This window comes from Falco punctatus, assembly GCF_963210335.1.
Source record: "Falco punctatus genome assembly, chromosome: 6".
Taxonomy (NCBI): domain Eukaryota; kingdom Metazoa; phylum Chordata; class Aves; order Falconiformes; family Falconidae; genus Falco; species Falco punctatus.
This window is the reverse complement of record NC_137585.1, coordinates 65,601,001-65,614,783: the sequence shown is the minus strand read 5'-3', so window position 1 is coordinate 65,614,783 and position 13,783 is coordinate 65,601,001. Positions and strand designations below refer to the sequence as shown.

Genomic DNA, 13,783 nt, shown 5'->3' with positions numbered 1-13,783 from the left:
ACAACAAGGTCTTCCCAGAGCCTTTTCTTCTCTAGGCTGAACAGCCCCAACTCTCTCAGCTTTTCTTCCTAGGAGAGGTGCTCCAGCCCTGTGACCATCTTTGTGGGCCTCCTCTGGACCTGCTCCAACAGTCTTTCTTGTGCTGGACTCCTGAGAACTGAACGTAGCACTGCAGGTGGAGCCCCACGAGAGCAGAGGGGCAGAATCACCTCTCTCTACCTGCTGATCATGTTTCTTTTAGTACAGCCCAGGATGCAATTTACTTTCTGGGTTGCAAACACTCATTGTTGACTCACGTCTAAATTCTCATCTGCCAGTATTCCCAAGTCCTTCTACACAGGACTGCTCTCAATCAATTCATCCTCCAGTCTGTACTGATATTGGGGATTGCCCAGACCCACGTGCCAGACCTTGCACTTAGACCTATTGAACTTCATGAGGTTCACACAGATCCACTATCACCTTGATAGGTGCCTCTGGATGGCATCCCTTCCCTCTAGCAAATCAACTGCACCAGTCCGCTTGGTGTCATCAGCAGATTTGCTGAGGGTTCACCATCTGTGGAATTAATGAAGATGTTATGGCCAATTACCCATAAATACTATCAGTCCCAGTATGGAACCTTGAGAGACACTGTTCATTACTGGTTTCCACTTGGACATCAAGCCATTGACTATAACTCTTTGGACATGGCCACCCAAGCAATTTGTTATCCACCTAACAGTTCACCCATCAAACCCATATATCTGCAATTTAGCTGCCAGAATGTTGTGGGGGATCATATCAAAGGCCTTACAGTAGTCCAGGTAGATGACATCTGTAGCTCTTCCCTTGTCTAGTGATGCAGTCACTTAATTGTAGAAAGCCACTGGATTAGTCAGGGATGATGTGCCTTGTTCAAGCCATGTTGGCTTTCTCTAATCTTCTCCTTGTCTTCCATATGGTTTGACAAATCTTCCAGGAGGTTCTGTTCCGTGATCTTACTGGTCACGGAGGTGACATGGGGTGAAGCTGGGTGTCTTTCACTAGGTATCTTTCTCTATTTTCACAGACATCTGTACCTATGAAAGCTGGGGGTAGAATCCAATCATTCTGTATAGAGAATATTTCATGCATAGAATCACTGATAGAAATGGCAGCTCAGTTCACCGAACAATGGAGGATCCAGCCAGTTAAGTATTCATTGAGTTTCTACTAACACCTAAGCATCTGCTTAGAGTGTTTACATCTGTAGAAGTGGGAGTGAAGAACTGAGTCAAAATACAAACAGTAAATTTTATATTTTTTTGTGCTTTAAGTAACTCAGTGATTTGATTTTCACACGGTTTATACATTGTTCTACATTAAATAGCAAGAAAGAAACCACATCAGTTACATGCAGATTAATGTGTAAATTACCTAGTCTCAAAAATAATCTTGTCCTGACATTTCTTTGCTGAAACTAGCAGGAGATTTTCTACCATCACTATTGTGAAGTCAGCTAGAACTTTTGAAATTCCAACCCTGAAAGTTAGAGAGGCTAGGCCAGCAAGGTAATTTTTTAAAGACATATCAAGGTGAGAACATGTAAGAGCAATCTAGTGTTTAAAAGCTTGCCATCTGAGGCTGAGCAGGTCTCTTTGCAGTCAGTGGAGAGAAATAGGCATCCAAGAGACATTTCAGCTTAAAACAGGTAACTCAGATCAGATGAATCATCCTTGGAAGCATCTCCTCCATTAACTGACTGCAAAGGAACATCCTGCCTACGTTGAGTAGTTCAGATTTTAGTGTCAAATCTCTAAATGCCTAACATTTAGTGCAATGAATTCCACCCTCATGGACAAAGTTTGATGTAAAAAAAAAAAAAAAAAAGCCCTAATGTCATCTTCTTGTAATTACATATCTTTGTAAATGGAACAAAGATGAATTTGAAAACTGTACTTGGTTTCTCAGATTCAAAATAACTGAAAAGCTTCACTCAAAGCCATCAGTCTTTTCTTTGCTTTTTATTCACTTAGATAGCAGAGGAGAAAGTATTCTAAATAATTTTCTTAAATGGAATTTAAGAAAGTAATGTCCTAAAATGCAAGAGTGTGCAACATGAGACACACTGGGCAAATTTTTACTCTCAGGGGCAGAAAAAAGTAAAATAGGAAAATGTACATCTTCATTAAACACTTAGCCATCTAGTAGATACTCTGAAATTACTAAATTAGATAATATGTGCTGGAATTAGATACAAGATACCAGCCCTTATAGGCTGTTCCTATGATAGCTTTGAAAACCAAAGATAATTTATATTCTGTAGATTTTTAAAGGTCAGTTTGTTTGTTATACAAATCAAAGAATTATTTTCAGAGATTCGTCATTCTGGGTTAACACACTTTTGAGGAAAAATTTTAACACATTGAAAGGTCTTGTAAAAATTACTAGGAAATAATGATAGAAAACTTTTTATAGCAGTTTCTGGTGAGACAAAATTTAACACTGAATAATTAATTACAACTTTTCTGGGATAAATCTGTAGAATTGTTCCAAGTAGTTGTACAGTGATATTTTTCAAGCTTACTTTTCTAATTCTCAAATATTTTCTGTGGTTCTTGATGAATGAGCATTTATTAAATTAGTGTTTATTTTTTCCTAAGGCAAACAGCAAATATTATTAATTAATTACTTGCCATGAGTATGTAAGTATGATTTTGAGAATTTAAGTTGAAGTTTCTCAGAAATTCCCCTGAAAGTTAAGAACTTCCAATCCCCATGTTGATTTCTCATGGCCTATAAATATCACCTGCTTTCTATATGACAGCAATGGTGAAAGCACTCCAATTAGGGACACTTTTCAGGTCATATCCTTGAACTTGGTTAGACAATTATTTTTTTTTTTTTATTAAAGTGAGCTTAAACCCATCTATAGTAGGTATCTGGAGATTCCCTGGCCAGGCGTTCTGCGGTGTGAGCTCGCTATAAGCTGTAGATCCTGTCCATATGAGGTTTCTTTTGGTAGGGGCAACTCAGGTAAATAATAGGATGATAAATGCAACCTCATAGCACATCCTAGACAATTCAAAAGTCAGCATTTTATATTGGGTCTCTGATTTTTTTGTAATCCACAGAGGGTGAAAATCTAATTACAAAGCATACCTATAAAACATGTCTTTTATCAAAAAGGCAGAGGTCTGTATTTCAATCCTCAGTGTCAGCCAAGCTGGTAGTTTCATAATGACACTTTTAAGTGGGTAAGAGTTGATCCTAGGACACCTTCCTAACTAAATAAAAACTATGATTAATGGTCAGGATTTCTGAGTTTGAAATCTGCTGAAAAGTTTATGAAGTTCTAGTACTTAGAGCCTGATTAACCCAAGACAGAGGACTTATACAGCTGCCCTGCTTGCTGTACTCCTCTGATAACTTTAAAGACCCATTTACCAATTTGCCCAGCTACTGAGATCTCAAAATGTGAAATTCCATAGACAATAGATTGAGTAGCAGGGCTTCATCTCAGTAAAAGTACCAATTCAACAGTTATCATTGTATGCCCAACCAGTTGATTTAATGGGAGGTTGGTCAATAGCACCATCATGGCATGAAGTGTCCTTCCATGGAGGGGTGGTGGAGGATCTGGGGTACACGAGGACCTTGGTAGTACTGCAGGAATGAAGTTATACTGTAATGGCTGCACACCATATTATGACGTGGAGAGGTGGGGAGGGGCAGGACACAAAATTTCACAGAATCAGTCCTCATTAGTTCCACTGTACAAAGAACAGCTTGTTTTACATGGAGACAGTTACAGAGGAAAAAGCTTGGACTTTTTAGTGCTGGATTATTAGCAATGGACTAACATATGTAGGCTCTTTTTTTTTTTTTTTTTTCTCAGTTCCACTGATGTGCTTAGTGTGCTTCTAATTTGTGGCAGAGTAACTAATGTTTGAGTCTGAGCTTTTTTGGGGTCATAAGAAAAAGGAGAGTAAAATATTTTCTGCATTTTTCTTATTCAGTGTATTCTAATTATGACTCTTGACTACCTTGTAACGAAGTCCATGCAATTCTCCAGAACAACTTTACAGTAGAATAATACTGAGCTTTAATTTGTATATACTGTCTTTGAGATTTAGAGTGATTTGGGGATTGTTTTTTCTCACCCTTCCCCCATCAAATTTTTATACATAAATATGTACATTTAAATGTTTAAACAAAATCTACATTTAATACTTTGAAAGCATTTTGGAACTCATTCTTTTAATGATAGTCAGCTGAAAATGAAGAAAACATGGTTTGGACACAATTTGAAAGAAAATTTTAAAAAATCAAAGTCAGATTTACATTCTGTAAATTCACATCACTTGTTTCCTTTAGCTATCCTTTGGTACATCGCTCACTGACTTTGAATTTGAGAAGCTGGATTGGAGTTTCAAGCCTTTGGGGGAGCTTGTCTGTACTTGGAAATGTTGCATTGTTCCTAGGAATAATCATAACAGCACTTTGCTCCTGTATACTATAACACATTGCATATTGCTGTAGATAACCTGAACTAATTAGTCCTTGCTATAATCCTGTGCAACATTTCCGACACTTTAATGTTTGACAACATTTCCTCTAGTCTTAATATCACAAGCAGAACTAGCAAGGAACACATTAGAAGGCATTTTCCCACTGAAATAACTAATTATATATAAAAAAGGGAAGCTAGTATCAGCATCGCTCTTCCTCTCATTACCCATTTTTCAGTGCCAACATTCAGCAACACTAAAAATGTTTCCTTTAAACCCAAAGCAAGTTAAAAAGCAAGCAGATAAATTTCACCTATTCTTTATAATTTCATGAACTTATTTTTATTTGTTTGTCCAAAAAAGAGGTATTTTGGTCACTTTGTCCATGTTTAGAAGTTTGACTGATGTCACTTTACTAGAGGATCCCAATTGTCCCTCTCTGCGTTAGGCTGCAGTCTCCCTGCTGACATTGCCTGTGGCAACAGCAGGGATGACTATGAGCACTGTCTCAGAAACACTTTTATTCCAGAAAAAAAGATTCAATGGAACAAATGAAAATGAATTAGACTGAAAATTAACATCAGTGGAAAAGTGCACACACTCAACATGAGCATCAGACTCAGTCTGATTTCTCACATGCATTTTTTTATTAGACATGTGTCACGTTAGAAGAGTAGACTTGCAATTCAGCAGTGCAAGTGCAAACCTTTAGCCTCACCTAGATCTGTGAAAGTACTTGTGATTAAGCACTGAACTGGATGCTCTGGACACCTAGATGTGACTCCCAGGTCTATCATTAGTTTTCAGTCATGCACTGGATCATTTGGTTCTCAGGTCACCTGCAGGGAATAAATAAGTCTTCATAAATATTTAGATCTTTGAAAATCTGATGACAGATTAATAATTCCTAGCATGCCTGGCAGTCTCTATGCTGTCCCCAAAACTGCCACCACTTTGGCAGTGTCACTGTAGGATTGCCAGGTCTTCCCAGGACCCATCAACAAGGCTTTCCTCCATCTCGCATCCTTTGGGGGTCCAGTGTGATAAGCACACTCAAACATGCCTAACAATGAAAGCACTGATCTTCATCATGAAACAGAGCTGATGATAGGCATTTTTCTAGAAAATACTAGGAGAAGGAGGAGGAGGCGGTGGACATGACACCAACATTTATGGAGGGTGTGGAAAAGTGTGCAAGACTGTTAAAGGCAGAGAGCTGGGGTGAGTCAGAATCTCTTGGGGTGCCATCCTGGAGTGGGAATACCTCTGTCTCTGCTCCAGGGCCTCTTTAGGCAATTTATCCAGCATGTGCTTGCTGTAAAATGAATAGACAGCTAAAGTATCAAGAAGCAGGCTGACCTACCCATAGCTAATTCTTTTTTAAGTCTTATATCTCTGAACCTGAATATTCCTTTCATGGTGTTAACTACCAACAGCTACATGCTCTCCCATTCCCAGAATCTGGCAGATAAGGCAGCATCACAGGAAGAAAGAGATGTGGAGCTAGATTTGGTCAGGATGAGAACGGTAGTTAATAATGATGCTCAGGACTACCAATGCTACTATGCCAGGGGTCTGGTAGGACATGGCTGTGCTGAAGGCACTAGGACAACCTAGAAGTATAATGGCATATTTCTGTCTTGCATCTAGTGAAGTCTGTAGGGACTTCAGTTTGCTTTAACTTTGCTTAACTTTTTGCAGCAGTTTTATCTAGGTTGGGGTACTCTGAAGACACAGAAAGTTTTTCCCCACTGGGGAAATGTTTCCAATATCCTGGCATTATTATCTAAAATGATTCAGAGAAAAAAAAATTGTCTTATTCTTGCTTCATAACAACTTTGATGCTGAAGAAGAGACTTGTCGAAAATAACTAATTAAAAGGAGCAGAAAAGGGCAATGAATGAATTATCCCTGTAGTTTTATGAAGCAAAAAAATAATCAGTTCCAAATTTGGAAGTTCTCTTTTGTATAATTTTATAATTATAGGGCAGACTTACACCAGCCTGCCCCTGTTATCAACTTTGTCTGCTATTTCATCACTTATGCTTTAACGCTGTCTTTTTCTTTCTATGCTAAACAGTCAGGGATATTTCTTATTTTGGAAGACAATCAGCATAAGCTGGTAAGAAGCCAGCAGCACATTTTTCAGAAATAATGAGTAGAGAAGTTATGCATTGTCTAGGCCCTATGATGCCTGAATGACGCTTTCAAGCTCTTTGCTTTTGTATGGATTTTTTTGTGTGGTTTTACAAAACAACTCAGCCCAAATGACAAAAAGTACTCTAGAGGAGCTATCATGTGCTGTTGCATGTGCAAGTGCATGAACCTGCACGCAAAAACATATGCGTGAGATTGAATAGCTCCTCTTCCAACCTTTGGTCAGCTTTGTTTCCTTTTCCATGGAGATCCTTGGATCCCCACCTTCTAATCATAGGCTCAAACATTTGGATTACAAATGCACTTTCCTCTCAGATCTCTGCTCACACTCAACACAGTAACTACAGCTTTTCTCCATCATGAGTGCCAAGCTCCTCACTTCTTGGATTTCTTTGTCTGCGTCTGGAACAGGAAGCATAAGATTTGACTCTGTCTGGGCTGTTGTGAGCAGAGCTGGCTGGGGAAGGGAGATCTGATGCTAAAAACAGAGGCAGGTCCTCTGGTGCTCACTGTCTATACAAAGACTTAACATCATATGGAGGAAGGAGGTTTCCACAGAAGGTTTAGAGGTGTTTTTGCATGACACTGAAGCGCATTATACACCGTTTGTCTTTGCTACCACAACATGGAAATTTCAAAGTGATTTATGAGGACTTACTGATATGACAAAGCCAAGTGAGTCAAACAGAACCATTACAGTAAAATCAAATGTTTAACTTATCATCAGTTAACCAAGTCTATATACATTAAACTGTAGCAATGTCTTTTACAAAGGTATAGTTGGGTCTCAGTATTACTGTGTCAAAACCTTTTTATGGACCTCTTGAATTTTTACAGTCCTGTGGATCCACAACATGCTAACCACACCAGGTCGTGCCACTGGAACAAACTATACATATTTTGGAAATTAACGTTCATATACTAGATGCATTAGTCCAACCATGAAACAGTTCTGTTTTGGACACGAAGCTCACTTTTTTATCATTAAGTGACCATAAAATGGATTTAAATCATCAGCTGAAAGCAATTCAGAAAATATCTCTCATTTTCCAAATGTGCTTACCAAATGAGATGCTTCGCCCATACGCATAACCAGGTTAAACAGGGGCAAATATGTATGAGATTAATGTTATTTGTACTACAACATAACGTGGAGGTCCTGTGAGATCAAGACCCCTTTCGGTGCATAACAAGACAGTCTCCACCCTGGAGAATTTACAGATTAAGCAGACAAAACTTTAAAAAAAAAAAAAAAAAGTAAGTCTTCTGAAGCTGGGAAAACAACTGCTTTCAGAGTATGGAATGACCTTTGCAGGGGTCACAGTTGTCTGGCAGGAGAGTTGGGAAGGCAATTCTCAGCTCCTAAAATTCCAAACCAGTGTCCTGTCACCCAGAACATAAATATTAGTATTATTACCATACCAGTGATGCATTATTGCCATTTGTTTGCTGCAGTGCACATATTGTGATAGGGACTTTCCAGATAAATTAATGGAGTGGAATTTTGGTGTGGGAGGTTAGAAGTCTGTATCTGCCTGATCCCAAATGTCTCCTTCACCAGTCTTCTTCCATAGACATTATACAAGTAGATGGAAAGAGGGTGAAGTGGTTTTTCAAAAACTCAAATAATTATCTACTCTGACAGTCCAAATGTTAAGATGTTCCTAATCGGCTATTTAGGTTTTAAAATTGCTGGATTTAGGGTTTTGAGGTTGCTTTTTGTTTGTTTGTTTCTTTTCTGATCATATCTGAAATCTTTTAACTTATGCTCATGTGCTTGTCACATGCTCAGCTAGGAATTATTTGTGTGCTCATGCTTTTCAGCCTTCAAGCCCAGAAAATAATTATAGAAATATAAGCAAAATTCAGGTTCAGGAAACCGAAGTTTTACAAAAGATAAAACATTACCAATATTGTCATATAATTGGGAATAATGGCAGTGCTGAAAGGTCAGGAGCACACACACGCTGAGGTGCTTTGACTTAAGTGCCAAGATGCACGTTTCTATATGTGAGCTAGATGCCTCAGGTCTCATTACAATGCCTGGACACACATATATAAAATACAGTCAGTGAAGACTAGAAATTCATCCATTTGCTATGCATGTCTACTGTGGGGTGAAGTTAGTTTCTAGACTGTCCAATGTATTGGCTTGACCTCCATCAGAGTAGGAGGTTAGACCCCTAGCAAACATATATACATATAAATATATGAACACATAAAATAAATATATAAATTCTCACTTGCACAAGTATGAGAAAAGAGCATTTGATAACAATGGTTAATTGAGGTGGTCAGAGGTGATCACGACAGACTAAATCCTTTGCAAAAATCAAAATATAAGTAGTTTCTACCTATAAGTAGGAACTGGTTCTACTTCTGATTCCTAATGGCACTGAGGAATGACTGTAGCAATGAAGAATGTGTTGTGTTTAATCTGGTTTGAGCTTTATCAACAGCAGCCTTAATTAAGATCCAGTGACAGAACCTCTGGAAGCAATATAACAGTCAGAAAGAATACCATTTGGCACTCCTGAATGGATGTGTCAATCTGGCATCTTCCTGTGCATAAGAGAAACACATTTATCCTAGAGATAACCGAGTGGTAATAAAAATGGATTCCAATATGCCTATAAGGTTATTTTCTGGAGTCAAAACATATTTGTTTTATCAGAATTTGTAAAGAATTATGAAAGATCTACAGTGCTGAAATAGATGTACACTTTGTGTAGATTACTAATTAATTTTAACTTCTTGGTGCTTTTCTGTCAAACATCACTTCAAACATGCATGTAGGTGATTAATTAATTACCATAATCTCCACATTTGTGCATCATTTAGATATGCATTGATCTGATCAATTTTATACTCTGACGTAAATTACACCTGTTCTTAAATAATATTTTTAATACATATTAAGACCAAGGGACTGATACAATCCTAATTTTTAGTTCTACACACTAATTACATTTGTTCAACTCAAATTTAAACATGTGTCTGTAATTAGAAGACTAATTCTTTCTAAGCAATTTCTTTTTTTTCTTTTTTCCTTTTTTTCTTTTTCTTTTTTTTTTTTGAGGGGGAGAGGTGTGGGGGAGAGGTGTGGAAGATGGAGTGGGAATGAAGGGAAGTTATGAAAAGAGAATCTGATAAATAATAGTAACCGAATTCGTTGTATTTATTCTGTGGTCTTAACCCAGAAGGTTTTGCACTGGAGCTGAGCTGGTGTGATGGATTCCTGTATGTTGCAGGGGGAAAGCAAGAAAGTTTGATTTGGTGCTGCTGCGGAGACAGAAGGAGCAGGCATGATCCACGGAATAATGACACCAGTGGATGAATTCAGCAAGCAGATAAAACGTGTCTGCTTCTGAATGACAGGGCAGATGCAGCTCCTTTCTCACAGTTAATGTTGCTATTACCCAGCATTTCCATCTCTGCAGCTGACTGAGCAGATATGCTCCAGAATTTCCTTCCCGGTATCCAAGTGCTTTCCGTATGAGCTCTGTGGATGAATGTACTCTGAGAAACATTGGCTCTGATGGGCTGGCTGGCAGCTTTCTACTAACGGGGTCCTCAGGCTGCCCACCTATCCCTGCTTATTTCTGCACTCTTCTTGATTTCTTATACCCAGTATGCTCAGGACTGAGCCTCCAACAGAGGTTAAACACAGGATGGTAGGGAGATTTCTGAATACAGCTGGACAAAAAGACAGAATCCAAAAAACATCAGTTGCCCTTGACCCTACATTTGAAATCATGAGCATCCTGAAGTATGGGAGTCTTGGAGAATGTGCCTCCATCAGGGAACTAAAATAGTGGCTGATTTTATATAGGTTACAGCTCCAGTACTGGTTTCCTATAAATAACTCACAGATGTCATTTGAATTACAGTCTTCTGCAAATAAGGGGGCTGCAGGCATACCCAGAAGCCTGTTAACAAGGAGATGACAAGCTTCAGGCATCTAATTGCTTTAGCTCATCACCAGTAAGACACCAGCAGTCCTACAGCTAATCTGACCAGCAATTGACTGAAAATTGAATCTAAACCAAGAGAGTTAATTCACTGACTTCAAAGGCCTGTCCACTTCCAGAAAGAAACCCCAACCCTCTATCTGTTCAGCCAGCTGCTCTGCAAGAGAGCAAATAGCTTCAGTGAATTTTCTTAGCACTTTTTTCTTAGCACCTGATGTCTGCAGAGAACAGTCCGAATAGATGAAGCTAATTGCATTTCAAAATGTGATGCAGACAGACAGAGATAACTAAAATATCTTCAAAAAAACAAAGCAAAGCCACCACCAGACCTTGTACTCCAATTTTGTGAAGCAGAATAAGGGAATAAAACCAAGGATGGATAATCTAATATTTTGTTATATTATAGGGGCTCTAGCAAGTTGCACTGACATAAGATACTTAACTGTGCCAAGCAGGATTGACATTTTAAGGGTGTGTGCTTTTTTTCCCCAGAAAATATCACTAAAAGATTATCCTGAAACTATGAATCTGAAGAACAGTGTGAATCTTTCCTCTTGTACAGATACATCAGGGACCCTCTGAAAACTGCGAAGTTGTGGAGCAGGGAGAAAAGGCAAATAACTTTCCTATTTCCATATATTGCTGTAGAAGACCCAAGTCTGCAACTTCAGCCCCGTCTCCTGGCAAGCCCTACTACCACCCACCCCAAGGGGCTTTCTGCCCATGGGAGCTGGTTAGACAGCTGGGAGCATGAGGTAACTGAGGAGCTTCCCCAGTGACCTGCAGGAGATCTCACCTGGCCCTAGGGCTAAGAAAACACTCAGGAGAGATGATGCTTTGTGTGTATTCCCAGTTCTGGCTCTGCGTCAAATGCAGTTCAGTCAATAAGGGCCAAACCCATGTGGAGACTTTTTGGTATACCAAGGGTGTTGTGGTTTTATGAATTTAAAGCCAGGAATCCTGGTGAAAGCAAATCATATGAATGGCTTTACCACAGGCTCATGGCACAGCTTGAAGAAACCATTCTTTTCTTTTAGATATCTTCATGCTCTGAGAACTCTGTAACACAGACACCACTTTATTTAGGTACCTCCTAGGCCAGGCAGCACTGGAAAGAAAACTGTGCTCTGTGAGACCTGGGCACCCTCATCCTGCTCTGCATCTATTCTACCTGTCCAGGTAGGTGCTGCAAGCATTTGCCCCACTTTATTCTGAAATCTGACAAATATCACCAGATAAACCACACAGCATTATTCAGTTTCAATAACAGGAGGAGGGCAGATGTAGTAGCATCAGGGACACACTCAGGTTTAGAATGTGGGGTGTGTAAATGATATGGATGTGGCTTCGGAAGTGGCTCTCCAAAAATTCTGTGATATTCTCAGGTGAACTGAAAGGTGCCAGAGAGGGGCAGGGAGCGTTGAGGGAAGCAGGGTATGTTCAGCAGAGCTATTCATGGCCTCTTTGTGTTTGTGTGAATGTGAGTGGGAACACTTGGCAAAGAGGGCACTACCTTTTCCAAGTATTTTAAAATTATAATACTCATGCTCACATCACCTTCTACTGGAAATATTACCTAATTTGAAACTTTTAAAGACAAATGTTGCAAGTTAGTTTTTATCCACAAGAGTAGGAAGTTCCTACAGTCTAATCCCTTTGTCCTGGAAATTGCTTCTCTTCATGACAATCTAATGCATTCCTCATTTCCCACAGTAAATTTCAGTTCCCAGCAGAATACCAAGCATGTATTCAATTCAAACACATAAGTGGTCCAACTGAAGTGAATTGGACTTTTCAAACACTTCATGTTTATGTGCTTATGACCCTGAACCGTGGAAGTGTTAGAGATACTTACAAGTATAATCATTTGCAGGATCCTTTTCTTAGTCCACATCTTCCTAGCTCCAATTTTCTCAAAAAAACCCCAAACCAACAACTCGCTTGCTGGATGTGATATTTTCCTACTGCTGCACTACCCTGAAAGGTCAGGGAAATTATGCTACAAACTCACTGAAATCTTTTGTTGCTTTCAGTGACCACATAAGCCCCACTCTCTATTCACAGAGAGGAGCTAAAATGGTAAACATTCTGCTTCAAAGAAATTAAGATATGTGAACACATTCACTCCCCATCATCGGGCTTAGCCTGTGAACTCAAAACACATTTCTATATCAATAGAATTACACAATTGTATGCTTTCTTTTCCAGCAGTACAAACTTAGGTTCTGTCATTTTCATCATTCTCAAATACACATGGATATTCAGCGCAACGTGTTTGGTACACGGCACACCCCATTGTCAGCTTCCACTCTGAGTAACTGCTGCTTTTTAGAAAAAGGGAAGGACACTGAGGAAATTGGAAAATGTTTATAAACAATAGGTATGGTCAAAAGACTTTGATATATATAATAAAATAATAAAAAAACCCCACAAACCAAAAAACCTTATGTTTAGCAAATGTTTCACTTGCTGTTAAACCTTCTCAGGGCAATAAGGCAGCAAGAACCTTTCTCTCTTTCTTGTAGACTTCAATGGAAAAAAGAAAAGCTTCCTTCAGGATTTTAAAGTTTCTAATAAGAAGTGTTTGAATGTCTATTGTAATTTGAACAAATGTCTTCTTGTCTAAATAAAGCAGACTCCACAAGAAATTCTTTCTCTATTATGGATTTTTCAAGCACTGAAGGTGGTTTTTTTTCCCCCTCTTGGCTGTATCTGTTGTCCTTCCTTCAATATTAATACTGACACTTCTCTATTAACTCATTAAGGGCTTGTGACACTTGATACAAAGACTCCATAATTACTATTCTTGCTATTCGAGTTGAAGATTTCCACCAAGGCTGAAACTACTTGTATTAGACACTGCACAGACACAGGAAAAAAACACTACTTGTCCCAGAGAGCATTGTATTTGAAAGGACAAAGCCGACAAAGCCAACAAAGGAAGAACAAAGACTTAAATAGATTTGTCCAAGATTATACAACAAAGTGGGGTTTTTGGCAGAGTGGAGGTCAAACCTGGGTATGTTGACTTTCCATTAGTTTCTCATCTACCTCTTCATAATTCTGTGTAATTAATCTTTATCTATTTTGAAATGTTTGCACTCTCAGGTCACATTCATCTAAATGGATTCAAATGGTCAGATGGTACCTTGTGGAATTGTGGCGTTCAAGGGCTGGAAGGAC

The 13,783-nt window shown here is 38.9% G+C and overlaps 1 protein-coding gene across 1 annotated transcript in view; it reads right to left on the bottom strand.

Annotated features, from left to right (window-relative positions):
* LOC308065748 (uncharacterized protein) overlaps positions 1 to 13,783 on the bottom strand; it is a 172,084-nt gene that overhangs the window by 33,955 nt on the left and 124,346 nt on the right. The window contains exon 4 of the mRNA XM_080392053.1: positions 1 to 13,783. This exon is cut by the window's left edge and continues 33,955 nt beyond it. Within this exon, the coding sequence (XP_080248179.1) occupies positions 13,738 to 13,783 (46 nt within the window). The 3' untranslated portion in view covers positions 1 to 13,737.